General features: G+C 51.9%; 2 protein-coding genes and 1 non-coding gene across 5 annotated transcripts in view; 1 reads left to right on the top strand and 2 right to left on the bottom strand.

Annotated features, from left to right (window-relative positions):
- Positions 1–15,465, top strand: part of Stx1a (syntaxin 1A) — a 28,551-nt gene extending 13,086 nt beyond the window's left edge. The window contains exons 2-10 of one of the 3 annotated variants that reach the window (XR_003711263.1): positions 503–580; positions 867–966; positions 4,656–4,730; positions 5,441–5,514; positions 5,618–5,726; positions 6,189–6,262; positions 9,870–10,007; positions 13,222–13,414; positions 14,153–15,465. Coding sequence is in view for 2 of the 3 variants with exons in the window: in XM_028765933.1 (XP_028621766.1) it covers positions 503–580; positions 867–966; positions 4,656–4,730; positions 5,441–5,514; positions 5,618–5,726; positions 6,189–6,262; positions 9,870–10,007; positions 13,304–13,414; positions 14,153–14,230 (837 nt within the window). In the remaining variant the exon portion in view is untranslated. Of the gene's footprint in view, positions 1–502; positions 581–866; positions 967–4,655; positions 4,731–5,440; positions 5,515–5,617; positions 5,727–6,188; positions 6,263–9,869; positions 10,008–10,905; positions 11,262–13,221; positions 13,415–14,152 lie in introns of those variants that run through there. The other 2 variants (XM_028765933.1, XM_028765935.1) reach the window with 2 other exon arrangements.
- A 1,483-nt stretch (positions 15,466–16,948) lies between these two features.
- On the bottom strand, positions 16,949–26,368 carry Bud23 (BUD23 rRNA methyltransferase and ribosome maturation factor). Its single transcript, XM_028765936.1, has 12 exons — positions 26,237–26,368; positions 26,109–26,146; positions 25,012–25,107; positions 24,838–24,920; positions 24,524–24,620; positions 22,956–23,052; positions 21,282–21,332; positions 20,466–20,551; positions 19,972–20,017; positions 19,653–19,711; positions 17,579–17,668; positions 16,949–17,414 (listed from the first exon to the last, which is right to left on the bottom strand). Exons 1-12 carry the CDS (start codon positions 26,282–26,284, stop codon positions 17,360–17,362), a joined length of 846 nt encoding a protein of 281 aa, XP_028621769.1. The 5' UTR covers positions 26,285–26,368; the 3' UTR covers positions 16,949–17,359.
- On the bottom strand, positions 18,030–18,162 carry LOC114620212. The gene has a single exon (XR_003711292.1).
- Positions 26,369–26,424: the final 56 nt, after the last annotated feature.

Genomic DNA, 26,424 nt, shown 5'->3' with positions numbered 1-26,424 from the left:
TCTTTTTCTCTCTTTCTCTCTTTCTTTCTTTCTTTCTTTCTTTCTTTCTTTCTTTCTTTCTTTCTTTCTTTCTTTCTTTGGTTGTTGTTGTTTTGTTTTGTTTTTTTTCGAGACAAGGTTTCTCTGTGTAGCCCTGGCTGTCCTGGAACTCACTCTGTAGACCAGGCTAGCCTCGAACTCAGAAATCCGCCTGCCTCTGCCTCCCAAGTCCTGGGATTAAAGGCGTGCCACGGCTGCCTGGTGTAACCAAGTTTCATAACTACTGGAAGGGGACATGACTCTGTCACCCAGTCAACTGGCGGATCCTGTCTACTGGGTGTCTAGGGATCCTCCAGGTGGCGCTGTGGCATGTGGGACACAGGTTGTCTGTCTCTGTTCAGAGACTCCCAAGAGGAAGATAAATGGCCAGAGAGCATCACTGAGCTATGTGTGAAGATGTCTCATAATTTGGGATGTGGGGAGGCCCACGCATGTTCACTCACATGTATTCATGCCTGTTCAGGCCAAGGACAGCGATGACGACGATGATGTCACTGTCACTGTGGACCGAGACCGCTTCATGGATGAGTTCTTTGAACAGGTGGGAACCAGGCTCCTCGATGTCTCCTCTGTACCCACCACTCCTCACTCATGAGCCAGTGCAGGACTCTCACGCACCTAACCCCTGCTCGCCATCATCCCCATCACTGTCCCCCTAGGGGGTAGGGGTGCTCCACTGTGAGCCACTTTGAGGGTGAATAGGCCAATGCTTAGTGGAGTCCATGCTTGGGACTCTCCGGAAGCTGTCCCCAGCCCCCAGTGCTGGCTCATCTTTCCTCTGATCCCCTGCTCTGTTTTCCTCTAACCCCCCTGACCTGGGTCTCCAGGTGGAAGAGATCCGGGGCTTTATTGACAAGATTGCTGAAAACGTGGAGGAGGTGAAGCGGAAGCACAGCGCCATCCTGGCCTCCCCGAACCCCGATGAAAGTAAGCGAGAAGACGGGGTTCTTTGTACTGACCCAGGGCTGGAGTTTAGGAAGTCAGTGCCCACTTTCACTAGTAGACATTGACCTGCTGTGAAGATTTGCGGTGGCCAGGGATGGCGGGACATATCTGTGATCCCAGCAGGCGGTTGTTGAAGGATTTCCCCTCCCTCCGCCCCCGCCCCCAGCCACGCAAAAAAAAAAAAAAATGATTCAAGGTCTTCCTCAGCTACAAAGAGAGTTCCAGGCCAGCCCCACCCTCCCCAGCTACCTGGCTTTTCCCTAGGGGCACGGAACGCTGGGCAGCTCTCCTGGGATTCTGGGAAGGAGGGCCCATGAATAGTTGGCTAGGTGGGTTGGCGGTAGATGGATGGACTGACAGAGGGAGAAAGTAAGGCGACCGATAACTTGGAGGCTGCCTAGCCCCACCCTTCTGGACTCTCCAGGGAGCAGATGGCGACTCTGAGGTAGCTCTCTGACCAAGCAGGCAAAGCACTTCCTGTGAGATCTGGCACCCTGCCGCATGGTAGCCTAGAGCCCCCACATTCTCTGGGCTCCAGGAAGTCAGTCACCTGTCTCCCTTCACACAGGAAGCCTGTGTGTGTCTAGATCCCACTCGCTCCTAGACAGAGCCCCTTGACCTGGCCTCAACACTCCGTGTGTGTGTGTGTGTGTGTGTGTGTGTGTGTGTGTGTGTGTATCCCTGAATGCAGATGTGAGTGTTTGGATATGTGTGCCCATGTACGGGCTTCCAGGGCCACAGCAAGCTGTCAGGTGTCCTCCTTGCCCACCCTGCCTTGTATTTTGCTTGGTTTTGCTTTGTGAGATACTGTGGTGCATGCCTTCAATCCCAGCACTCCGTGGAGGCAGAGGCAGGCAGATCTCTGTGTGTTCAAGGTTAGCCTGGTCTACAGTTAAGATAGCCAGGGCTACACAGAGAAACCCTGTCTCAAAAAACTGAGGGAAGGAGGGAGAGAGGGAGGGAGGGAAAGAGAAAGAGAGAGAGAGAGAGAGAGAGAGAGAGAGAGAGAGAGAGAGAGAGAGAGAGAGAGAGAGAGAGAGAACGAACCATCATACAGGCCAAGCTGGCCTCTCTTTGTTTTTTTATTATTATTTTTAGGTTTTATGTGCACAGCATATATACAGGTGTACCTGTGCATGTCTGTTGTCCAAAGTGGTCAGAAGAGGGCATAATGTCTCCTGGAACTGAATGGAAATACCACGTGGGTGCTGGGAACCGAACTTGGGTCCTCTTAACCACTGAGGCATCTCTCCAGCCCCCACCCCCTCTCTCTCTCTCTCATTTTGTTACATTTATTTATCTTATTTATATGTGGTGCTGGTGTGTGTGTGTGTGTGTGTGTGTGTGTGTGTGTGTGCACGTGCCATGTGCACATTCAGAGGCCAACTTGAACTTTCAGGACTCAGTCTTCTCCGTCCACCGTGTGGGTCCCAGGTACTGAACTCAGGCTGTCAGCCTTGGCGGCAAGCTCCTTTACCTACTGATCCAACTCACAGGGCTTCCAGGCTGGTCTTGAACTCACAAAGTTGTTGAGGATGACCTGATGCTAGTGTGTCCACTTCTTATGTGCTGGGATTACAGCACACACCTGGTGCTCTCTGTTCAGACGGTGATTGCCACGTCGATATGCACCAGGTTGCCGGGGTCTATCCAAGACCCTCTGCCCTGGAGGGTTTCAACTGCAGGCCCACAGAAGCATTGACTGGCAAGTCCTCTGTCTAGGCTAGCCAGCCACTCATACCCGCCTGCCCTCCATGGGCACCATTCCCTGAAACTTGCTGTGCTATCATTCCATGTCTGGTGGGAGGTCCCAACCCCCTGTGGCTCACATAAGGCAAGGGAAGGAAGGGGGAACCTTTGTGTCCCCCTAATCCAGGACCCTTACCCTATGGTCCAGAACAAGGCTGCCTTTGGCCCTTTGGTGATGGCAGCTGTATTTTATGTGCCCCTAGGAAGACAGAATGGAGTGTTTGGGACCTAAAGAGACATCTAGGAGGGGGAGAGAAGGGGACCACCTAGGACTATGGAAAAGGAGTCCAGTCACCTGACTTCATCCCTTTTCCTAAAGATGTGTCCACAACGGCAAGGATGACGTGTGTGTCTCTGTGGTTATCTAGGTCACTGTGTGTCCCTGTGTGGGCTGCGTAATATGGTAATTTTGTGTAAGAAGAAAGCAATGAGCTTTCGGATGGATAGCTCAGTGGATGGAGAACTTGTCTGCCCTGCACAATGTTCTGGGTTCAGTCTCCAGCAGTACATAAGGGGGACATTGGTGGAACATGTCCGTAGCCATTTTAGCATTTGGGGAGGTAGAGACAAAGAAGTTAGGAGTTCTGGGTCATCTTTGGCTACCCAGTAGGGTCAGGATACCCTGGGCTACATGAGATTATATCTGAAGGAAAGGGGGGCTGGCAAGGGGACCCTTAAGCTGCTGGACTACTCAGCTTCCTTTCGCAGCATCCCTGTGTGGCCTACCGAGTGGGTGTGGTACCCGGAACTGAGCAGTGGAGCCAGGCTGAGATGCAGCCACTCACCCAGGGGAGAGGGCATCCCATCGGGGCTGTGGGGCCGGGCAGAGCTAAGGAGGAATATGGAAACTGGCAGTGGGTCGGGGGCTTTCCTAGATCAATGCTGGCTCTCCCTCCTCGGGGGCTGCCATCCGGCTGGGCTATTTTAGGTCTGAGCAAAAAAGGCTGAGACGGCAAGAGCAGCTGGTGACCAAGTTTCCTTTTGTTCGTAGGAGGAAGGCTCCCGCCTCCGCGCCCGTGCAGAGCCCCTTGCTGCACTCACATTCCACTTAGTAGGTGGCTCTGATACACCACTGCTGTCACCCCTAAGTGACACTACCTGTCCCCAGAGTGTATGGTAGGAACGGTGGTTTCCAAGAACCTGCTCCCAGTTTCTCCTGAAGAGAGGGTGGTCTTGGTAGCTCCCTGGGAGAGCGGCAAGCTGAACACCCTGAGATCTCAGCCAGCCCGAGGTCACAGCTAGCCCAAGGTCACAGCTTTGGCTAGGACAAGGGCCCCTGGCTTCCATTACCTCTGTTCACCTCTTATGACCCCCAGTGACCTGTCACCTCCATGGCTAAATCCTCCCGCCCACGCTGGGGTATTATCTCCTTGAAACTGCTCTTCCATTACCTTCCCTGCATCCCCAAAACCAGAGTGCCCCCTGTCTCAGCCACTGAGGGCAACTAAACACCTAGGAAGGACAGCTCTGTGAAAAGGAGTTCAAGGTCAGTCGTTGCTTGACTGGGTAGGCAAGGTAGACCACTGCGCTCAGCCTGGTGGGTGTCTGCTCACCCTCCTGAGCCATCTGGTAAAGCCAGGTGAACCAAGCCCGTCCCACCCCCAGCACACGTTATACAGTCCTCAGCGCAGGACCGACTGCAGCCCGACCAGCCTTAAATTTAGCCCCATCTGTTATCTACAGGGGATGGGGGAGGCAACGGAGGAGGAAGGCCGCTTCTTGGAAGGCAGCGGGAGAGCGGGTGAGATTGTAGCTGGGGTGGCCTTGTCCTAGAATTGCGCTGTAGACCAAGACATCGCCAAGGAAAGGAGGGAGATCTCAAGGCGGGGGTTTGCCCAGAGACCTCCATCCCATTCCTAGTGTGAGAGGCTGGGATCTACACCATGGCTTCTCCCCACCCCCACCCCTCCCCCACCTCACAGAGACCAAGGAGGAGCTGGAGGAGCTCATGTCCGACATTAAGAAGACAGCGAACAAAGTTCGCTCCAAGCTAAAGAGTAAGTCGCTCTGGTGGCTGGGGCCGTGGCTCAGTGGTGGCTGGGGACGTGGCTCAGTGGTGGCTGGGGACGTGGCTCAATTGGTACAGTGCTTGTCCAGCCTACATGAGGCCCTGAATTCAGTTCACAGAACCCCATAAGTTTGGTGTGGAAACTCACACCTATAATATCAGAAAGTGGAGGTATAAGGATCAGGACAGCCTAGGCTACATAGCTTGAGGACAGCCTAGGCTATATGAGAATTATATAGAAATAATAAATTAATATTTTTTAATTACCCCCCCAGGGGATTCATGCATAGACCACATATTGTCTCTGTTCACAGACATGCATGCATGTCCCGTGGCCAGGGCTACTTAGGGGATGTGTTATACAGGGGGTAGACATCTGGACCTCCCCACCTTCCTGTGCAAAAGAGGGATTATCAGGTCACAAAGTGGCCTGAGCTGCCAGACCCAGCACGGCAAGTACATCTGGGTGCGCTGGTATGTGTGTATGCTCACACACGAGAGTACACGGCTGCACACACCTCCCAGCTGAAAGGACGGCTGTTGGTCCCACCTCCATTATTGTTTTCAGTTTGCTTTCCGTGTGACCCCCATCCCTTGTGGTTGGGGAGGGGAGCCGAATCCTTGACTCATGGGTGGGGCCGATGCATGGAGGCAGAGTAGTGCTCAGGGGACTCCTACCCTCCCACCTCCCCACCCCAGGCATCGAGCAGAGCATCGAGCAAGAGGAAGGTCTGAATCGCTCATCAGCCGACCTGAGGATCCGGAAGACGCAGGTGCAGCCGCATGGCGAGGGTGGGCGGGCATCTGAGTCTCTGGGTCCTTTGTGGAGCCCAATACCTACGGGTACCCCTGTTTCCCTGCTCCCCCGACTCCCAGCACTCCACGCTGTCCCGAAAGTTTGTGGAGGTCATGTCCGAGTACAACGCCACTCAGTCAGACTACCGAGAACGCTGCAAAGGGCGCATCCAGAGGCAGCTGGAGATCAGTGAGCTGGGGCGGGGTCCGGGCTGGAGGGAGGGCCTGTGGCTGAAGAAGTGGTAAACGGGGCTCGTGGCTAGCTAGAGAAGTAGTGTGGGCTCGAGGGTTCTGGTTTGAGCTGGGGGAGGGGAGGGCTGAGGTTGTGGTTTGAGCCAAGTGGTGGTAGGTGTGGCCTGTGGCTTGGGGTGTGACTTGGGTTGGAGGGGGAGTCTAGGTATGGGGGGTTGGGCTAGATAGAGTGGGGATGGGTAGGACCTCGTGGTACTCATATGGCCAGGGGGTCGGGGCTTGGGGGGATGAGGCCATTGATGAAGCCTGTGACTAGAGATGGGGATGGGGCCAGCCATAAGGGCGAGGGGGAGAGGAGGGCTTGTAGCTAGGGGTGTGGTTGAGGGTGTGGCTCCGGTTGGAAGCTAGAAGCTATTGAGCTCCCAGGAGAGGGCGTGACTTAGTGTGATCTCACCCACAGCCGGCCGGACCACGACCAGTGAGGAGTTAGAAGACATGCTGGAGAGTGGGAACCCTGCCATCTTTGCCTCGGGGGTGAGTGTGAACCCCTCCCCTGTTACCAGGACCCATTAACCACATCCCTCCACACTACAGCACGGTGTGTGGGTCAAACCCAGGCTCAGGGTAGTGTTTGGATACACAAATGAGGCAGATTTTAGAGAAACCCTGACTCGGAAGTGAAGGGAGGGGCCCAGATTGAGGGTCATGGCAACGTTGAAATTCAAGACTTGTGTTCAGGTTAAGATCAGGTGAAGGAACTGCCTGCCGGGCCTGACAGCCTGAGCTGGATCCCTGCGACTCAAATAGTAGAACAGAGAACTGCAAGTTGTCTATACACACACCACACATACACACACTCACACTACACACATGTAACACACACACGTGCACATACACACACCACACATACATACACTCACACTACACACATAACGCATGCACACATACACACATGCACATACACACCCCACATACACATATTCACATACACCACACATACGTACACTACACGCATGTAACATACACATACACAACACACAGCATATGCATACAAGTATGCACATACACACATGCACACACACCACCCATACATACACTCACACACAGAGAACACATGCACATATACACACATACACACATGCACACACATCATACACATACACACATTCACAGACCATAAACACATACACACACACACCACACACATATACAAATAAAATGTCATAAGGAAAAAGTATTGTTGCCAGTTCAAAGCCAGCCAGGGTACCCAGCAGGCATGGTGCAGCACACCTGTTTTCCCAGCACTGGGCGGTGGAGGGAGGGAGGAGGGGAGGGAGGGAGGAAGGAGGATGAAGTCTCTATCATCCGTGGCTACACAGCTCACTGGAGGATGAGCTATGTAAAAACAAAGTGTGTGTACCTGTAATTCCAGCAGTGAGAGGGCAGATCCAGGCCAAAGCTGAGAGCTCACTGGCTAACCAGCCCAACCAAAAAGATGAATTTCTGGTTCAGGGGGAAGAGACGACTGTCTCACTGAAGCAGGGCAGACAAGATATCTAAGAAGGGGGAGGAACTTGATGCTAACTACTCCTTACAGCCTGAGTTCCATCCCTCAGTTGAGTCCCGCAGTGGAAGGAGAGAACTGGCTTTCTTCTCCTGGTTGTCCGCTGACTAGAAGCAAGCTGTAATGTCATACACCCCATATGCAAATACATGGAGACAGATGTGGAAACATTTTCCTACGTGGTGAGGTAGAGAGTGACAGAGGAGACACCTTGTTCTGGCCTCTGCAGTGTGCAGATTGTTACATAGACCTGCGAGCGCACGCATGCGCGCACACACACACACAAATAAAAAAAACGTTTTTTAATTTCAGAAGAGCAGGGTTCAGTTCCCAGCACTCATATGGCAGCTCACAGCTGTCTGTAACTCCAGTTCCACACATTCATATTCTCAATCTCTCTCTCTCTCTCTCTCTCTCTCTCTCTCTCTCTCTCTCTCTCTCTCTGACACACACACACAGGGAAAATCCAATGCACATAAAATAAAAATATATAAATCTTGGAAAAATAAGTAAATAAATGTGTAGAACCCTCCCCCACAAAAAAAAAAAACAAAAAACAGAGCTGCAGAGATGGCTCAGTGGTTAAGAGCACTGACTGCTCTTGCAGAGGTCCTGAGTTCAATTCCTAGCAACCACATGGTGGCTCACAACTATATGTAATAAGAGCTGATACCCTCTTCTGGTGTGCCTGAAAACAGCTACTGTGTACTCATATACATAAAATAAATAGAATCTTGAAAAAAAGAAAGAAAGAAAGAAAGAAAGAAAGAAAGAAAGAAAGAAAGAAAGAAAGAAAGGAAGGAAGGAAGGAAGAAAGAAAGAAAAAGGAAGGGCTGGGCAGTGGTGGCGCACGCCTTTAATCCCAGCACTTGGGAGGCAGAGGCAGGCGGATTTCTGAGTTCGAGGCCAGCCTGGTCTACAGAGTGAGTTCCAGGACTGCCAGGGCCCCACAGAGAAACCTTGTCTCAAAAAAAACTCAAAAAAAAAAAAAGAAAAGAAAAGAAAGAAGGAAAGAAAGAAAGAGAAAAAGACTGGGCTGTAGTGCGATTGTTAAAGTTCTTGCCCGCCACTATGAAACCGGGGGCTCAAACCTCACCTCTGTAAAACCCAGCACAGTTGCAGGCCTGTTGAAGCACTACAGAGGTAGAGGCAGGAGGATCAGGAGTTGAAGCTTATTTTTGGCTATATAGCCTGTTCTAGACTAGCCTGGGATACATGAGATCCTGTCTCAAAACAACCAAATAAGGGCCAGCAGGACGTCCCAGCAGGTAAAAGCACTTGTTACCAAACCTAAATACCTGGGTTCGATGCCCAGGACTCTCTTTGTGAAAGGAGAAAATTGACTCCTGTCTGGCTTCCACATATGTGCTGTTGGCCATGCTTGCATGAACATACACACATATACAATAAATAATGAATGCAGTCATTTTTTAAAATTATTTTATGTATATGAGTACACTGTAGCTGTCATCAGACACACCAGAAGAGGGCATCAGATCCCATGACAGATGGTTGTGAGCCACCATGTGGTTTCTGGGAATTGAACTCAGGACCTTTGGAAGAGCAGTCAGTGAGTGGTGTTAACCACTGAGCTATCTCTCCAGCCTTTTTTTTTTTTTTTTCAACAGGGTCTCACTGTGTAACCCTGACTGTCTTGGAACTCTTTGTGTAGGCCTGGGTGGTTTGGAACTCACAGAGATTGGTCTGCTTATGCCTCTCAAGGGCTGGGATTAAAGGTGTGCACCATCATGCCTGCCATAATAAAACAGTCACTTGGTGAGCAGTAACTTGTGTAGGAGAGTGTCGTCAGTTTCTTATTTCAGGCAGGAATTGAGTCACACAGAGACTAATTAGCAATGGTGCCAAACAGGAGGTTGGAAAGGCTGTGGCTGCTGCTTCTGGGAAACCTCTACTCATCCCAGCTGCCTCCCTCCTTGGCCCCTATTCTATTTTCATTTCTGTTGCTGTGAGGGAAAATTAAAAAGCCCTGACAAAAGCCACTCAGGGTGAGAGGGGTCATGTTTTAGCTGACAAGATTGAAGCAGCTAGTCCCATTGCAGTCAAAGCAGAGAGAGAATGAATGTTTGCATGCCCAGTGCCCAGATAGCTTTCTCTTCACATAGTGCAGGGTCTTCTCTGTAGGGGATGGTGCCGCCCACAGTGGGCTGGGTCTTCTCACATTGGTCAACATTGATAATTAAGACAGTCCTTCAAAGACATGTCCCTAGCTAAGCCTATTTAGACAATCCTCATTGAGACTCTCTTTCCACGTGACTCTAGATTATGTAAAATTGACAAAACTGGGAGCCTGGAGAAATGACTCTGTGGCTAAGAGTCCTTGACGCTCTTCTGGAAAACACGAGTCTGGTTCCCAACACCCATGTCTGACGGCTCATAACCACCTGTAACTCCAGCTCCAGGGGCTCCGGCACCCTCTTCTGGCTTTCTCAGGCACTGCACTCCTGTGCATAAACTCAGACAAACACATATATACAGATTGAAAAGCAAAAAATGACAGCCGCCCTTGCAGTCCAGCTCTTCTCCTCAGCACCAGGGTTCCTCTGCTGTACCCTCTAGATCATCATGGATTCCAGCATCTCGAAGCAGGCTCTCAGCGAGATCGAGACCAGACACAGTGAGATCATCAAGCTGGAGAACAGCATCCGGGAGCTTCATGATATGTTCATGGACATGGCCATGCTGGTGGAGAGCCAGGTGGGTACCCTTGTCCCTGATGTTGGCCTCTGGCCCCCAGCAGCAGGGCCACACTAACCCCTTCCCTTTCCACCCAACACGCTGCCCTGCCCGGGAGGGACAGAGTATCTTCAGGTAACCATAGACTGCTGTAAGGACCTTCAGGGATCCTATTGCATGGCTCTGCTTGTTCCCCCAGACCCTGCATGGCCCCACCCCTCACCCCAGCCTTGTCCTGGCTTCATGAACTGTATCAAGGGCCACTATAGACTGGCTGCCTTGCTAGGAGCAGAAGGCATAGCAATGAACTGGGCAGCTGAGCGGTGCTTACACGAGTGAATGGCTAATGGGCGGGAAAAGGTAGCACAGGCTCTCATAGGCCAAATGGATTAGTCCTTAGTGCTGGGAGCTCAGGAGAGTCCAAGGTAGGCATGTTCAACATATAGCCTAAAAGTTGAGATTGTGTGTGTATGTGTGTGAGCACACATGCTTGCATGTGCACACAACTTATATTTTTGAGACAGGGTCTCTTACTAAATCTGGAGTTTCCCCAGTCAGCTATACTGGCTGGCCAGTGAGCCTCGGATCCTCCTGTTTCCGGCTCCCAGAAGTGGGTTTATAGGTACATGCCACTATGCCTGGCTTTTTACGTGGGTGCTGAGGATCAAAACCAAGGTGCTTGTCAACTGAGCCATCTCAGCCCCATTACCTGACTCGATTGCAAGTTTTTTTCTTTCTTTCTATTTTCTTTTTAAATTTTTTTAAAAACCATATCTCGCTATATAGACCAAGTTGGCCTTGAACTCAGTGATATGATTGCTTCTGCCTCCCTCGTGCTAGGATGAAAAACCGTGTCCGTGGCATGACATTTCTATTCATTCAGGACTTAGCCCACTCAAGGCTTCCTGTGCCCCAACAGACACACGTGTATGGCAGAAAGGGACCAGCTGGGAGGGACTCCCAGGAGCAGTTAGGAGTGGCTCCCAGCTGACGGACCAACAGTACCAAGAGCTCAGCAAGAGGCCAAGGAAGAAAGAGGACTGTGGGACACAGGGAGTGGTCAGAGCCAACCCAAAGTTGGAGACAGACAAGGTGGTAACTAGTCGTGTTGGATATATGAATGAGGCTCTTCAGTTATTTGCTTGGCTCTTAGCGGATGTGTTTTGTTCTGGAGACGGGTTTTGTATATCCCACGCTAGCCTCAATCTTACGTGGCTTACGATGACCCTGACCTTTGTTGTTTTGTTATAATTGATTTGTTTGAGTTTTGTTGTTGTTCTTTTGGGGTGTGTGTGTGTGTGTTAATGTATGAGTGCTCTCTGTCTGCATAGACACCTGCATGCCAAAGAGAGGGCATCAAATTCCTTTGTTTGTTTGTTTGTTTTTTTTTTGGTTTTGGTTTTTCGAGACAGGGTTTCTCTGTGTAGTCCTGGCTGTCCTGGAACTCACTCTGTAGACCAGGCTGGCCTCGAACTCAGAAATCCGCCTGCCTCTGCCTCCCAAGTGCTGGGATTAAAGGCGTGCGCCACCACCGCCCGGTCATCAAATTCCTTTGTAAATGGTCATGAGCCACCATCTGGTGCTGGGAATCGAACTCCCAAACCCCTAGAAGAACACCCAGTGCTCTTAACTGCTGAGCCATCTCACCAGCCCAACCTTGAACTTTTTAAAAAATATTTTATGTATTATTTTAGTGTGTATGGATGTTTTGTCTGTATATATGTCTGTCCACTAAGTGCCTGGGGCTCATGGAGGCCAGAAGAGGGTGCCTGATCCCCTGGGACTGGTGTTATAGATTGTTGTGATCTGCCATGTGGGTGCTGGGAAATGAACCAGTGTCCTCTGCAAAAGCCACCAGCGTTCATAACCACTGAGCCATCTCTCCAGTCTAACATTGAACTTTTTTATTTAAAAAAAAAAGTTTTTATATCCTTGTGTCTGTGTCTGTCTGTGTCTGTATCCATTCGGGCTTGCAGGAGAAAGTTCTGTCTTTCTATCATGTGAGGCCAAGGGTTAAACTCTGGCTTGGTGGCAATCAGCTTTTACCCCTAATGCACCTCACCTTCTGGACCTTGAACTACTATTTTCTTGCCTCTCCTTCCCAAACGATGGGCCCACAGGCCTGTCTGACTGTATTCAGTGGACACGGTGCTGGAGATCAAACGTGGGCCTCCCACATTGTAAGCAGCCAGGACAGCGACTGAGTGACATCTCCACTCCCGCCCTTTGCTTTTGTTTTGAGACAGGTCTTCCTTCCTCTCTAGCCTTGGCTAGCCTCAGACCTATGTCAATCCGCATCCCTGTGTGCTGGGATTACAGGGGTGAGCCACCATGTCTGGCTTTTTATTGAAGACTTTTTAGTTTTGGTTTTGTTTTGTTCTTTTGCCTTTGTGAAATAATCTTGCTGTTTAGCCCAAGCTAGACTTTGAACTCAGGATCCTGCCTGGGCCTCCTCAGTGCTAAAATTTTAGCTGTCGCAACACCTGGCTTTGTTGAGGTTTTGTTGTAGTTCGTTTGTCTGTTTTGGTCATGCTCTTTAGGGGCGCTGTGTGTTTTGTGGTTTCTTTTACCTTTGTAAGAAAGAGTTTTGCTGTGTAGCCCAGGCTAGCCCTAAACTCCTGATCATCTTTCCTCAATCTCCTGAGTGCTAGGCTCAAAAATCATGCCTGGCTAGAACCCTTGGGTTCTAGGGTTGGGTGTAATATAAGCAGTGGTCAGGTCTGAGGAAACTGCTGTGTCCTCCTGAGAAACCCTGAGAAGACGTCAGACTTAGACTGAGACCCAACATGGCTGTAAGTCTTGTGGGGAAGTGTCACAGTCAGATGAAGGATGTGGGACCCAAAGAAGACTGGGGGGCTGGCCAGAGAGTTTCAACATTTGAAGATAGCAGATTCGAGAGCTTTCTGGGACTGTCCTCCTATGGAAAGAGTGGAGGCTTGCCCACGTTCACCTGATAAGCCTTGGCCAGGGAAAGCAACAGACTGTGATCCACCCGCTCCTGTCCTGCCTTTGCCTGGCACTGTCCATTTCCGAGGGTCACAGCTGACCACCCTCTGCATGGTCCTCAACCTTGTCTGAGACTGCATGGCCACTTCCACACCCCAGGATGGCTGCTGTTTGGGAGAGGTGGGAGCGGCTCCCGGCTTGTCTTGTACTCAGGACGCCTGGCCTGGTGACACAGGTGAGAGGCTACATGCCCTCCTCACGCAGCTCTTCTCCGTCTCTCCGACTTCAGGGTACTTTCCCGAAGCCCTCCCCTGTGCTCCCCCCGGCCCTGAGGAGGGAGGCCTGGACCTTGGGTCCCCCTGGTCGTGCAGGGGGAGATGATTGACAGGATCGAGTACAATGTGGAGCACGCCGTGGACTACGTGGAGAGGGCCGTGTCTGACACCAAGAAGGCCGTCAAGTACCAGAGCAAGGCGCGCAGGGTCAGTGGCCAGCTCTGCCTAAGCCCATGCCCCGGGGAGTCCCCAGACCGCGGGATCCTCTGACCCACCAGCCTTGTCCCGTTTTCAGAAGCCCCAACCATAGCCTTCACTTCTTTATCAACAACCATCCATTCTAGGCCATCCCCTTTCCTAGTCCTGACCCTCCAGAACCTAGTCCTCATTTTACTGATTTTTGGTTGTTTTCTTTATTTTGTTTTGATTTGTTCCATATTGGGGATGGAACCCAGGATCTAGCAAATGCTAGAGAAAAGCTCTACCACTGAGCCACGCCCCCAGCCCCTCCCTGGGGGATTCCAGGCAGGGGCTCTACCACTGAGCCACGCCCCCAGCCCCTCCCTGGGGGATTCCAGGCAGGGGCTCTACCACTGAGCCACGCCCCCAGTCCCTCACTGGGGGATTCTAGGCAGGGGCTCTACCACTGAGCCACGCCCCCAGCCCCTCCCTGGGGGATTCTAGGCAGGGGCTCTACCACTGAGCCACGCCCCCAGCTCCTCCCTGGGGGATTCCAGGCAGGGGCTCTACCACTGAGCCACGCCCCCAGCCCCTCACTGGGAGATTCTAGGCAGGGGCTCTACCACTGAGCCACGCCCCCGGCCCCTCACTAGGGGATTCTAGGCAGGCGCTCTACTATTCAGCCCAGGCATGAGCCCTCATTCCAGTTTCTCCCTCGCTGTACCCCCACTGCTCTTCTGAGGCCTGCCTTTTGTGTCCCCGCAGAAGAAGATCATGATCATCATTTGCTGTGTGATTCTGGGCATCGTCATTGCCTCCACCATCGGGGGCATCTTTGGATAGAAACCACCCCACTCACCGCTCCATTCTGGATGGGTCTCCCCGAGGAGGCCCCTGGCTGCTGCACCTAGCTGGGTTGCCCTCCCTACTCCTGCCTTCTGGCTGGGAGTCCTTTCCCCTCCCATCCAACACTGCTCCCTCTCTGCCATGAGGCTCTCGTCCCCACCACCCTGCCCCAAGCCGTGTCGTATGCATGATCTTGTGACAGTGTGTGTCTGTACAGGAGGCAGAGGGGAGTAGGATTGGAAACAGCCAGAGGGGCTGGGTACAGGCCTGTGTGGGCAAGACTCGGGCCCTGGCCAGGTCCGCCTTTCTTCAAGCCTGGGGTCTCCTCTTCTCTGGGACTCAGGCTTCTTTCTGGACCCCATCCTTGCCCTCACTTGCCCTGCCCCCTGGCTTCTCCAGCTTTCCCCACCATGCCAAGGCACCTGGAGGGTGGGGACCAGCTGATCACATGGTGCTGCTTTTCAGGTTAGGGGTGGGGTTAGCTCAGCACTGAGTCTTTGTTAGCTGCCCACTGCCAGGAGGCTCAGGGTGCCATGGCTGCTGGTGTGTTAGGAGCACCCAGTACTCCCTCTTTGGGCAAAGCCTGACAACACCTCTGGCCTCAACTGCCCTTACCACAGCCCTGGGAGTCATTCCTGGGCTGGGCCTGAGCCTAGTGATCCTTTGCTAAGAAGCTTAGTGGTGCCATCCCCAGCCTTGCTTTGAGCTGGAGAGGTGGAGTAGGCCATAGTCCTCGGCCCACAGTCTAACGGGCATGTTAAGTTATGGCCAGAGTTGCATGTTGCAGACAGCGGTTCCCTCCTCTGTGTTCTGAAAAGCCAGGTGTCACTTTGGGCCTGCAGTCTCACCCTGCCCTGTCTCCCGTTGATGTGCCACGTGGTGTCATGTGTCCTGGATGCAGTATTCAGCAGCCAGCTGGGGAGGGGGCTCCCCACTTCCCTCCCCTGCCATCTTGGGGCTTCTCAGAGTCAAAATTGTACCCCCTGCCCCAGGACCCCTTTCTCGTCCACAGGCAAGGAGTATGCATGCGATTGCATGCAGCGGGAGCTGGGGCCGTGGCCAAGTGCCCCCTTTCCCTCAGCTTTGCTCCTGCCCAGTGACTGTGACCACTGTCCGTGCTGCCTTCTCTCACGGCCACCCACCCCTCCCCCTTACCCCTTCACCAAAGGTCTTGGTACAACCAGCTGCCCATTTTGTGAAATTTTTATGTAGAATAAACATTTGTATCTGTAGTGAGCCTCTGTTTGGAACGTCTTTTCCACCTGCAGTGTAGGAAATGTGGGATCAGCCAGAGGTGCTGACGGGGAAGAGGCTCCGAGATGGAGGACTCCTCCCTCCTCAATACACGGCCTTCATTTGCCTCTGGGTGGTCAGTAGGTAACATCTGGGCTTTTGATACAGGCTCAGAACCCCACATCCTTACCTGGGGAAAGCCAAGGCCCTTGCTTATCAAAGGTTCCAGATCTCCAGCTATATGAATGTTTTACCAGCATGCATGTGTGCGCCTGGGGCCCTAAGAGGTCGCAAGAGTGGGTTGGATCCCCTGCAACTGGATTTATGGAGTCTTCGCCCCCGTGTGACTGCTGGGAACCAATTCCAGTTTCTCTGCATAAGCAACAAATGCTCTTCATCACTGAGCCTTCTCTCCAGCTCAGATCTTGTTTTTAAGACAGGATCTCACTAGGTAGCCCTGGCTGGCTGATCTGGAACTTACTATATAGTCTAGGTTGGCTTCAAATTCAGAGATCCGCCTGCTCTGCTTCCCAGGTGCTGGGGTTAAAAGGGAGTATACCTGGCTATTTATTCATGAGTACATGTCTGTCCTGTGTCTGTGTCTGTGGCGGCCTGAGGAGAGTGTTGGATCCCCTGGACCTGGGGTACTGGGTGTTACGCACTCCTAATGTGAGTTGTTGAAACCAAACTTGGGTCCTGTGGATGAGGATTATAACCGAGCCATCGCTCCAGCCCCTGAAAGAAAAGTGCACGTGTGCTGAGCATGTGTACATGTGTGAGGGATCAAGGACAACTTTGGTCCTCACCTGTCACCTTGGCAGGCAAGATCTTCTGTTCCCTGGGTACGGCTGACCCAGGAGGTTTGGGGAGTTCTGCCTAACTCACACTAACAGTGCCCTCGCTGCATCCGGCTCCACGCGGGTCCTGGGCATCTCAATTCCTCATTTGCTTGGCGGGAACTGTACCCAGTGAGCCTAGGTCTCGGATCTGGTCCTTGGGATGATGCCCCTCCAGGGGTTAAGGCCGTGGGCCCCTTGCCCTCCCTCCTGTTCAGTACCTTCCTGCTGTGCCACGCCCAGGTATAGTCTCCATCCTAGGGCTCACAGAACATAGCAATCAAATGTCCTCAGCACCCCACTTCCCTTCCCTGCCATCTTGGATGGCTGCTGGGTACCACACATCCCAGAATCTGAGGCCACTAAGTGCTAAGATATTTAACACTTCCCACCTGAGGCAAGAGGCTTGGGAGTGCCCGAGACCTGAGGCAGGATACACCTCAAACTCCCAGACCCCATTCCAAACCGTGTGACAAAGTGACATGCAAGATGGGTCCAAATTCCAGGATCCACCTATGCCCTTCAAAAGTGGCAAGAATGCTTCTGTCCATTCCAGGCATTAGATCGAGTTCCTGCCTGGGAGCCACGGAGTGGTCCCCAACAAAGGAACCTGAGACACAGGCTCATGCAGAGCTAGGAACACCAGTTACTTAGAAAGAAATTTAATGCATTTAGGACAAAATAAAACATCCTTAGAAATTTTCTTTTTTTGTTTTTTTAAGACAGGTTTTTGCTGTGTAGCCCAGACTGGCTTGCCTGGAACTTTCCATCTTCTTGTCTCAGACTCCCGGGAGGGTGTTGGGATTACAGGATCTGAGCTGCCAAACCCAGATCCCTGGAACTCTTAGTGAAAAAATATTTTGAGAGCTTCCCAACTTTTCTAAAATACTATGTTGCTAGCTGCTGAGGTAAACAGTTCAGTCCAGAAAATTCCTCAGAGGCAGGTCCTGGGTTGGACAGCTCCCACTCTCTGAACAGAGTGGGTGCCCAGGGCAGTCGGCAGGACTGGATGCAGGTGTGGGCGGACAGGCTCTCCAATTGACTAGATGCAGTGCCCTCAGAAGCGGGGCTTGCGCTTGCGGCCAGTGTACTGGGTGTCAGGTCTGACCTCCCTGCAGACAGGCAGACACACAGACACACAGACACACAGACAGACAGACAGACAGACAGACAGAGGCACTTAGGAGAATGAAGAGCTCTGAGACCTCAAAGGCAGATGATTTCTTGGCAGCCGCATCCCCCTCCCGGCCAGCCTCCATCCCCAGCTGCTACTCACTTGCCCTGGCGCCTGCGCCTCTCCTTCTTCTCCAGGACCCACTCCCGGCTCTTCTTCACCAGGACCCTCCGCGCCTTCTTGTGTGGAGCCCTGGCCAGAGACAGAGCGAGAGGACGGCTAAGCTGTGCACAGGGGCGGTGATTTCTGCCCTGGACTCCTCCTCAGCCACAGAACCAAAACCCTGGCTTATTGCAAAGCTATGGGGTGTGGTCCCTGCCCCTGCAAGGTGTCACTGGGTAGCTGGCCTTGGATCTGGCACACACCTGGTCCATGGAGTGACTCCAGGAAGGAGTAACTCAAAAGCCTGGTAGTGTCCAAGGGAAGTCATGGTACCTGCACAGTCCAGTGTTGCCACTTAAGGTGTTCCTCAGGTTTGGGAATTCAGGGTGGCTAGAGAAGCCAGTGTCCACCCCCACACCCCCACACCCCCACACCCCAGTGAAGCTTCTGTCAATGTCTGAGGCCGGAAAACAAGGCTGCCCGCTCACAGCAGTCCTGACGAGAATGCTCCTCACAGGCTGATCTCCGCCTCCAGCCCTGGCTGAGGAGGAACATGATCCCCATAGCTCAATGGACAAGAGGCCCAAGGAAGACAGGGTGCCCCCTCACCCACCCACAGCCACATTCCCACTGGCTGCTGGGATGAAATCATCAAGCCTAGCTCAAAGGAGAGCTGCTGGCTGTTTCAGTATAGCCTGAGGCCCCTGGGAGCTGGCAAGAGCCATGACCTAGCCTTGCCAAACCCATGACCTAGCCTTGCCAAACCCTCCACAGCAGAGCCAGAGCAGAGGTCCAAAAGCTACCCAGCATTTGTGGTGGCAGCGGGCCGTGTGCAGCTACCCAGGCCACCAGGAGGGAAGGCAGGCTACGTGAGGCCAGAGGGGAGCCGTGGAAGGAAGTCCCAGGTTGGTCCAAAGGCCAGTCAGGAGCCTGGCCTCCTCTGTGATGGGGAACAGCAGGAGTGAGGTCAGTAACAGCTGCAGTGACACACGACCATCAACACTGCAGGATGCGTAAGCATGGCTTGTGACGGAAGACATGAAGGCCATGAAGACAAGGAGGGAAGCAATGGACTAAGTGGGGTGAGGAAGAAAGGGAAGAGGGATGGAATAGCCCAGAAGGACAGGGATGGGCTCACAGCCATTCCACTCACTGACATGTGTGTGAAGCTAAGGGACCCTGAGATGCATGGAGAGGACTGGATGCCTTGTGCTTCCTCTGTAAAGCTGAAAAGAAACATCTAGAAGAGTCCTAAGGTGCAATGGGGGGAGAGCAGGGGAGGTAAGAAAGGACCCTGAGTGGGCGAGGGTCAGGGGTCAGGGGCCAGGTGCAGTCAGAGATTACTACCAACATGGGAGAACCAAAGAGCAAGCGTGTGGGCAGAGTGTGAGTGGGGATGAGATGGGAGTCACCAAACACAGGAAAGAGAAAGTCATGGAGGCAAAACGAAGTGACCTCGGGCACCAGGGATGGTGGGGGAGACCGTGTGGAAACCTGAAACAGGAACGGGGCAGGTGAGAGGCTCAGGTTCAGGAGCTTGCTGCAAGAGCCTGGCCCCTGACCCTCGACCGCTTGTGGCCCCTCCTCATTCTCCACTGAGCTTTGGGACTCTAGCTTTGCAGAGGAAGCACGAGGCATCCGGTCCCCTCCAGGGATCTTACACGAGGATCTGCTGGTGACACGCCCTTCCTGTAGGCTGGGCTCTGTTGAATGGTCTGAGTATCTGATCTGTTGGGAGCTGTGTGTGTACAGGAAGGACTTAGGAGGATGGGGATGGGGATGCAGGAGCCAGGGAAGTCAGGGACCCGGGCAGTAGGTGAAAGTGGCTGGGGGAGGGTGTGGGGAGCTGTACAGGAGCACCCTGCCGAGTGCGTTGAGAAGGGGCATGTGCAGGTTCACACAGGAAGCTAAGGCTGCCCCAGTGCTCATCCTGAAGAGGGGGCAGACACAGTCTAAGAGGCACATCTGGCTGTAACACCTCTTTGGTGCTGCAGCTGTGTCTAAGGTAAGGCTCAGGTGAAGGCAGAGAGTAATGCCCCAGCCCCTGCCTGGTCCCTGCACCTATGCACCTTACCGCTCACTGGTGAAAGTGGACTCGCAGGCCTGGTCTGCATCCTCACTTTCAGTCAGCCCCTGCAGGAAACAAAGCTCTTAAGTCACCCTGGAGCTCACTATCCCGATACAGAAACATGTGCGTCCGGACCTGAGTAAGCCCAACAGGCCTGAAAGACAGGCTACAGGGATGGGAGTTCCCTCCCAGGACCTGCAGAAGTCTCAGACAGCTGGGTTCTTTATGCAGGGGACCAGCGGAACTCTGACCACAGCAGCCATCCCAGCATGCTATTGTGTTGGGAAAAAAAGGTGTGGCCTGGAAGCCCCAGGCCCTTCCTTACCTTTGGCAGGGAGGTGGATGGCCCAGAAAACAGACAGAGGTAGAACCTGAAACGAGAGGGCAGTAGGAAGCCTGGCTCACAAGGCCTAGCAGCACAGAGTCCTTGTCCTCCATCTTTTGTGGCCCTGCCTACCCACCCAGCATTCCTCTGTCTACTCAGTAATCTGAAAGGACCTAGCGCTGTGCAGACACTTACTGTGTATGTGCATACACATGAAGTCAGAGGTCAGCCTCAGCTGTCATTCCTCAAGTCACCGCCCATCCCATCCTTTGACAGGGTGTCTCACTATCTGAGAACTCACCAGGTAGGCTAGGCTAGCCGGCCAGTGATTCCCCAGAGATCTGCCTATCTTCATTTCCAGGGCACCAGGATTACAAGCAAGCACCACCACACCTGGCTCTTTGACATGAGTGCTGAGGACGGGACCTCAGGCCCTCATGCTTGGAAAGCAAGCACTTCTCCCACTGAGCTACCGCCCGGCCCCCGGCACTTACTTCTTTGCTTTGGCACTGTTGGGGAAGTCTACCACCACACCGCCAGTGAAGCCTGCCCTTGTGGCCTGGGTTGTGATCAGCTCCAGCTGAGGAGGGGGGTCAGGAATGGACAGAGGGACAAGAAAGGGACAAAAGCTGAAGATAGCCTCAGCCCTCACTGGTGAGAATCTAAAGCACTCTCTAGCTAGACCTTTCCAACTCTCGAGGCCTGGAAAGCCACCAAGGCAGAATTTAGGCCTTGGCCAGTCTCAGCAGCCCCACAGAGGGAGTCTCAGAACAAACCAGTTTTGTTTACTTCCTGCCAGTGTGGTCCAGTGGCCCATCTCGCAGCCCTCAGGAATGAGTGAGGCCAACTACAACAGACTTGGTTCTGGTAATACAGAACCCTGACTTAGGCCACACGGGCAGGGGGAGCTGCTGGGCCTCCTGCCTGCCCCATTTCCCCATTGGGTTATGTAATGGGCAACACAAGAGCATCGCCTGACACCACCTTAACTCCTCCTTCTCTCTCAGGGATGCAGATGGAGGCCAGGTCCCAGTGCACACTAGACGAGACTGAGCCAACCCTGGGCTCTCCACCATCTCTCCTGCCAACAGAAGACAACACTGTAGCTATACCTACAGATACACCCCTCTCGGGAGGGAAGCCATCTGGGGTCACAGTGCCATCACAAGGGTACCCATTCCCTCGTTTCCACCAGGCAGCATGACTTCCTTGTTCTGTCACGGTGCCCAGTGGCAAGAAGGCAGCCAAGTGGAGAAAACAGTTCTATGTTCTACACGCTCCCCTCCCTGTGGCCCTAGCTACCTGCTCACCTGCTCTGAGTTCTCGGGGTACAGCTGCAAGACGGCTCGGGCCCCACGAACCTATAGGCAACAGAAATGTCATGACCATGGCACTCTTGTCACAGACAAAGCTCCACTCTAATGGCTCAGAATATAACCACCGAAAAAAGACTCCTGAACTTCTGGGGTGCATGCTGGTAAAGCAGACATCTAACTTACACTTGTAGGAAGAAAAACTGGGGCCAGGTGGTGCATGTTTGTAACATAAGCCTTCGGGAGGCAGAGACAGGAGGATCACTACATGCTCAAGTCCAGCCTGGTCTACACAGTCCCTGTCTCAAAGGAAAAGGGACAAGAAACAAAAATAACCTAGTAGGTGTTGGGATTAAAGGCATTCGCCATGGGCTGGAGAGATGGTTCAGTGATTAAGAGCACTTGCTGCTCTTCTGGAGGACCAGGGATCCATTCCCAGCACCCACGTGGCAGCCCACAAGCATGTGTAACCCCAGATCTAAGACATCTGCTGCCTTCATCCGGCCTCTGCAGGCAGCAAGCACCAATGCGGTGCACAGACATACATGCAGACAAAACATTCACACATGTAATATAATAAAAGAAAATAAGAAAAGAAAAAAAAGAAGAAGAAGAAACGAACAGGCCGAGTGGTGGTGGTGCACGCCTTTAATCCCAGCACTTGGGAGGCAGAGGCAGGCGGATTTCTGAGTTTGAGGCCAGCCTGGTCTACAGAGTGAGTTCCAGGACAGCCTGGACTATACAGAGAAACCCGGGCTCGGGGAAAAAAAAAAAAAAAAAAAAGAAGAAGAAGAAGAAGAAGAAGAAAGGAACAAACAAGAACCAGAAAAAGGTATATGCCACAATGCGTGGCATGATTTTTTGCTTGTTTGTTTTTTGAGACAGGATTTCTCTGTGTAGCCCTGTCTGTCCTGGAACAGTTTTGTAGATCAGGCTGGTCTTGAACTCAGAGAACTGCCTGCCTCTGCCTCCAAAGTGCAGGGATTAAAGGTGTGTACCACCACCCAGCTAAGAAATATTTTTTTTTCTAAACCAAACAAAAAGTTAAAGAAGGGCTGGAGAGATGGTTCAGTGGTTAAGATGTGTTAAGTGGTTAAGCACAGAGAGGACTGGCTGCTCTTCCAGAGGTCCTGTGCTCAATTCCCAGCAACCACATGGTGGCTCACAGCCATCTGTAATGGGGTCCAATGTCTTCTTCTGGTGTGTCTGAAGACAGTGTACTCATCATAAAATAAACAAATAAATGAATAAATAAGAGGAGAAGCAGGACCTTGTAGAGGACAGCACGCTGGCAGGCGACCGCTGTGTGCTACACGTCTCTCCTCACCCAATTGTGGCTGTGCTGGCCCTGGGCTTCATCACAATGTCAGCCTTTTGCACCTGGGCATTGTTTCTTTTACATTTTTGAGACATCTCTGGTTGACTTTGAACTTCCTATGTATCGAAGACTAGTCTTGAACTCCAAACTGTCCAGTCTCTGCCTCCACATGTGAGGATTCCATGTCTACACCACAGCACGCAGCTGAGCCTCCACAGGCCGTGTGTCCCTTTCCTAATAGCCTTATCATGGGACCCTTCATCCTTGAACTTACAAGACAGTAAGAATGACAGAATGACAGACAGACAGACAGACAGACAGACAGACATGCAGAGGAAGGAGCTTATACTCACAAGGGCAGAGTACAGAGACGAGAAGAAGTGGTAGAGGCGCCTGGCGGGGACATCCGACTTCTTGTTTGCGTTGCAGAGCCACTGCACGGCAGAGATGCTGAAAAGGAAGAGATCCCGTTAAGTGGGACCGATGCCTTCCCCAAAGGCCTCCTGAGGCTCTGCCACCACCTACCCTAATCTGCTGCCAAGAGTTCCCATCCTGCAGAGGCCAGTCCACTCTTGGTCACTTCTTTACAGCACAGGGCCACTTGGGGAAGAACTTACTTCCTTCAGCCATTCCAGGAAAACGTTTTCTACACCTTCATTCTCTCCCACCAAAGGAACCCACCAGCCAGCACTTCCGCCCAGACAGCACTTCCGCCCAGCCACTCAGCTGCCCCTTACATCTGTCTGCTGTATCTATTAAGTCTCTTGAAGCCACCCCGATACCAAACCTTCTGCAGTTATGTCCTTTACTTATGGCCCACCCCTCTTCACCCAGTCACAAAATACCATCCCACTAGCCTGGCAGGAGCAAGGCCTTCAGTTTGACCTCCAACACCACAAAACAAAACAGACACAGCAGCCAGGTGCCGTACACATTTAATTCCAGCACTTGGGAGGCAGAGGCAAGTGGATCTCTGTGAGTCACATAGGGAGTTTGGGACACATAGGATCTAGCACTACATAGTAAGATCCTGTCTTTAAAAACAAAACAGAATCCCCCCTGCCACCCCACACATACACACATTCACACACATACACAAGCAGGCACGCTTCCTATTTCTTGATTACTATTGCTCTAACTTTGAGCCAGGATCTCATGCAGCCTAACCTCCAACTCATGTGGCAGACAATGAGCTTGAACTGCTAATCCTCCTGCCTCCACCTCCCAAGTGTGGGCATTACAACCACGGGCAGCAACATCTCCTATTTCCAACAGTAATTTCAATACTCCAAAGCTGGTCACCAGCATTCAGGACTGGAGAGACCATCAGTGATTAAGAGTACTTGCTGCTTTTGCAGGACACAGGTTCAGTTCCCACCCCGCACACAGCAGATCACAACCACCTCCAGTTTCAGGGGAGTGGCCACTGTCCTCTAGCATCCACAGGGACCAGGCATGCACGTGGTACATGCCCATGCACACAGGCCAACACATGCATGAAATAAGAATAAATGAAGCTTGCCAACAAGAGCTTGTCTGAATCTAAAGGTAGTGTCTGAGGACCAACACCTGAGGGTGCTCTCTTGCCGCCACTTGTCTGTACCCACAAACACAAGAATGTGCGCACACACAACTATTCCCTAGCTATCTCTGTCCCTGTAAATCTAAGAGTCTTAGAATATGTATGTTTGTTGAATTACATTTATTTACTGTGTCTGCATCTTGGTTCATGTACGGAGAGCAAATGATAATTCTCAAGAATCTTCCTTCTCTCCACCGTGTGTATTCTAGATACCAAACGCAAGTTTGCCAGGCTTGGTAACAAGCCCCAGTGATTTAAATGTGATGTAAAGACTGCTATACAACCAACTTTAGGAAGCGCTGACCTATGAGAGTGAAAGTACAAGGTGAAGACTGTCACCTGATGCAGCCATCAAAAGAACCCGGTCTGAAAGGGACTCCCTGGCCCATGTCTCCTAACAGCAGGTCGCCCTCTGTGTCTCTGTCCAAGGCGGCATCTACATTGGGAGAAAACAAAGTATGGGTACAGCTGACGCAGACAGGTGTGGTGGGCAGGCCTGTGATCTCACTGGAAGGCCGAGGCAAGAGTTTCCCAAGTTGGGGACTAGCCTGGGCTATACAGCAAGACCTTATCTCAACCAAGCAAAAATCCAATTCAACTGCTCCACACGAAAGGGGACAGTGACTCTGGTACAAGGCAAGGCACACACTTACCCAACATGGCAGGGCTGATGTCAATGCCCACCCAATAGTGTCCCTCTTCTGAGATATAATCTCCACTCAGTCCAGAACCACAGCTGGAAGAAACAGCCCATTGGGAATCACATCACTGAACAGCAGAAACCCTCCACCCTGACCCAGACAACTGGACCTGGCCCAGGACCTCACCCGATGTCTAACAGGTAAGAGGGCTGACCCTCTGGCAAGCAGAGGAGCTCCAGTGCTCGCTCAGTCATCTTGGTCTGGATGTCAATCATCCGTGAGCTGGAAGTAGAAAAACATAGGAGCGGTTATGGAATTCTGGGTCCTATTTCTCCCAGACCAAAAGAGATATGAAAATAAAGAAGCAATAATCAGCTAGAGATACTTTTTTTTTTTACTTTAAATTCTTTTTATTTCATTTGGTGTGTATGTTCATTTCTTCACATTAGGCCATTCAGACTTACAGAATTTTAATAGCTAGCTACTGGCTGTCATACTGAACAGAATGGTCACACCTTATCTTTCCAAAAACCAAGGTAAACAATCCCACAGAATAGTGTTCCATAGAACCATGCCTGCAATTTTACCACTTGTAAGGTGCAGACAAGCCGGTCAGGAATTCAGTCACCTCCACTACACAGCAAGCTCAATACCATGGGCCATATGAGACCGTGTTTCAAATAAACAAAATCAAATAAACTACCAGGTAAAGGATTCAGATATTATTTATGTCAATGGTTGCCATGACAACTCAGTGCAATCATGCATTTAAATAAATTACAATAAACCCACAATGAGTATGTCCTCCCTCTGATAGTACTGATTCCTTCTGTGGAATGGAGGGGGTGTAGCCTAATGATAGAGTGCTTTTCAGAATCCTCCAGTGAATGGCTAGGGATTCTCAAAGGTCTCAAAGGTAAAACTTCTACTTAGAATCCCCAAGAGAGAGGCAGGAGGTGTAGCTCAGTGACAGACCACTTATACAATATGACAGTACCCTATTCGTATCTTCTAACTGTTGTCTACTTTACCACATATTTAAATTACATTGTCAAACGACCTAGTGTAAACTGGAGATGAATATACCCACACTGGTACCAAGGTAGCAAGATCTTCCCAGGGGCTCAATGGTTTAAAGCTCACTTTCCTGTGGCAGAACTCCATTTACACAAACACACACACACACACACACACACACACATTCTACATGCTTTCCAAGCGACACCCATAATTGGGACGATCCCGACCCCCGTGATGCCGCTCAACAGCCATGCTCTCCTTACTTGCGAACGTATTTCCGGGCTTCATTCTGGTCATAAAACTGTTGAGAAGAGAAAAACACATGGAGTATAAAGGGAAGAATCCAAAAGCAGTCATTCTAGATAAAGACCAAAACCTGGCGGGCTCTCACCAGCTCTGGCGGTCCGCTGTGTTCGGGTCTCCGGCTACGAGAAGCCATCTCCAAGGTACGGCAACACGCTGGGACCGGCGAACACAAGCGCAATTTTCTGACGTCATCAATCTGCGACCGACTCAGGCTAAACTTTCCCCGCCTTTCCTTTTATTTGATTGGCTATAAGGCGGGGACGCCGCTCACGA

Source organism: Grammomys surdaster, unplaced genomic scaffold (genome assembly GCF_004785775.1).
Source record: "Grammomys surdaster isolate TR1022 unplaced genomic scaffold, NIH_TR_1.0 166, whole genome shotgun sequence".
Lineage (NCBI taxonomy): Eukaryota > Metazoa > Chordata > Mammalia > Rodentia > Muridae > Grammomys > Grammomys surdaster.
This window is presented reverse-complemented; position numbering and strand designations above follow the sequence as displayed.

Bases quoted from the DNA above. Each gene is read 5' to 3' on its own strand.
- Bud23 (XM_028765936.1), bottom strand. From the start codon at position 26,284: ATGGCTTCTCGTAGCCGGAGACCCGAACACAGCGGACCGCCAGAGCTG. The intron at 24,621-24,837 runs GTAAGTGTGTGC...CTCCCAATGTAG, and splicing joins CATCAGCCCTGCCATGTTGG to ATGCCGCCTTGGACAGAGAC. The intron at 20,552-21,281 runs GTGAGCAGGTAG...CCCCCTCCTCAG, and splicing joins ACCCCGAGAACTCAGAGCAG to CTGGAGCTGATCACAACCCA.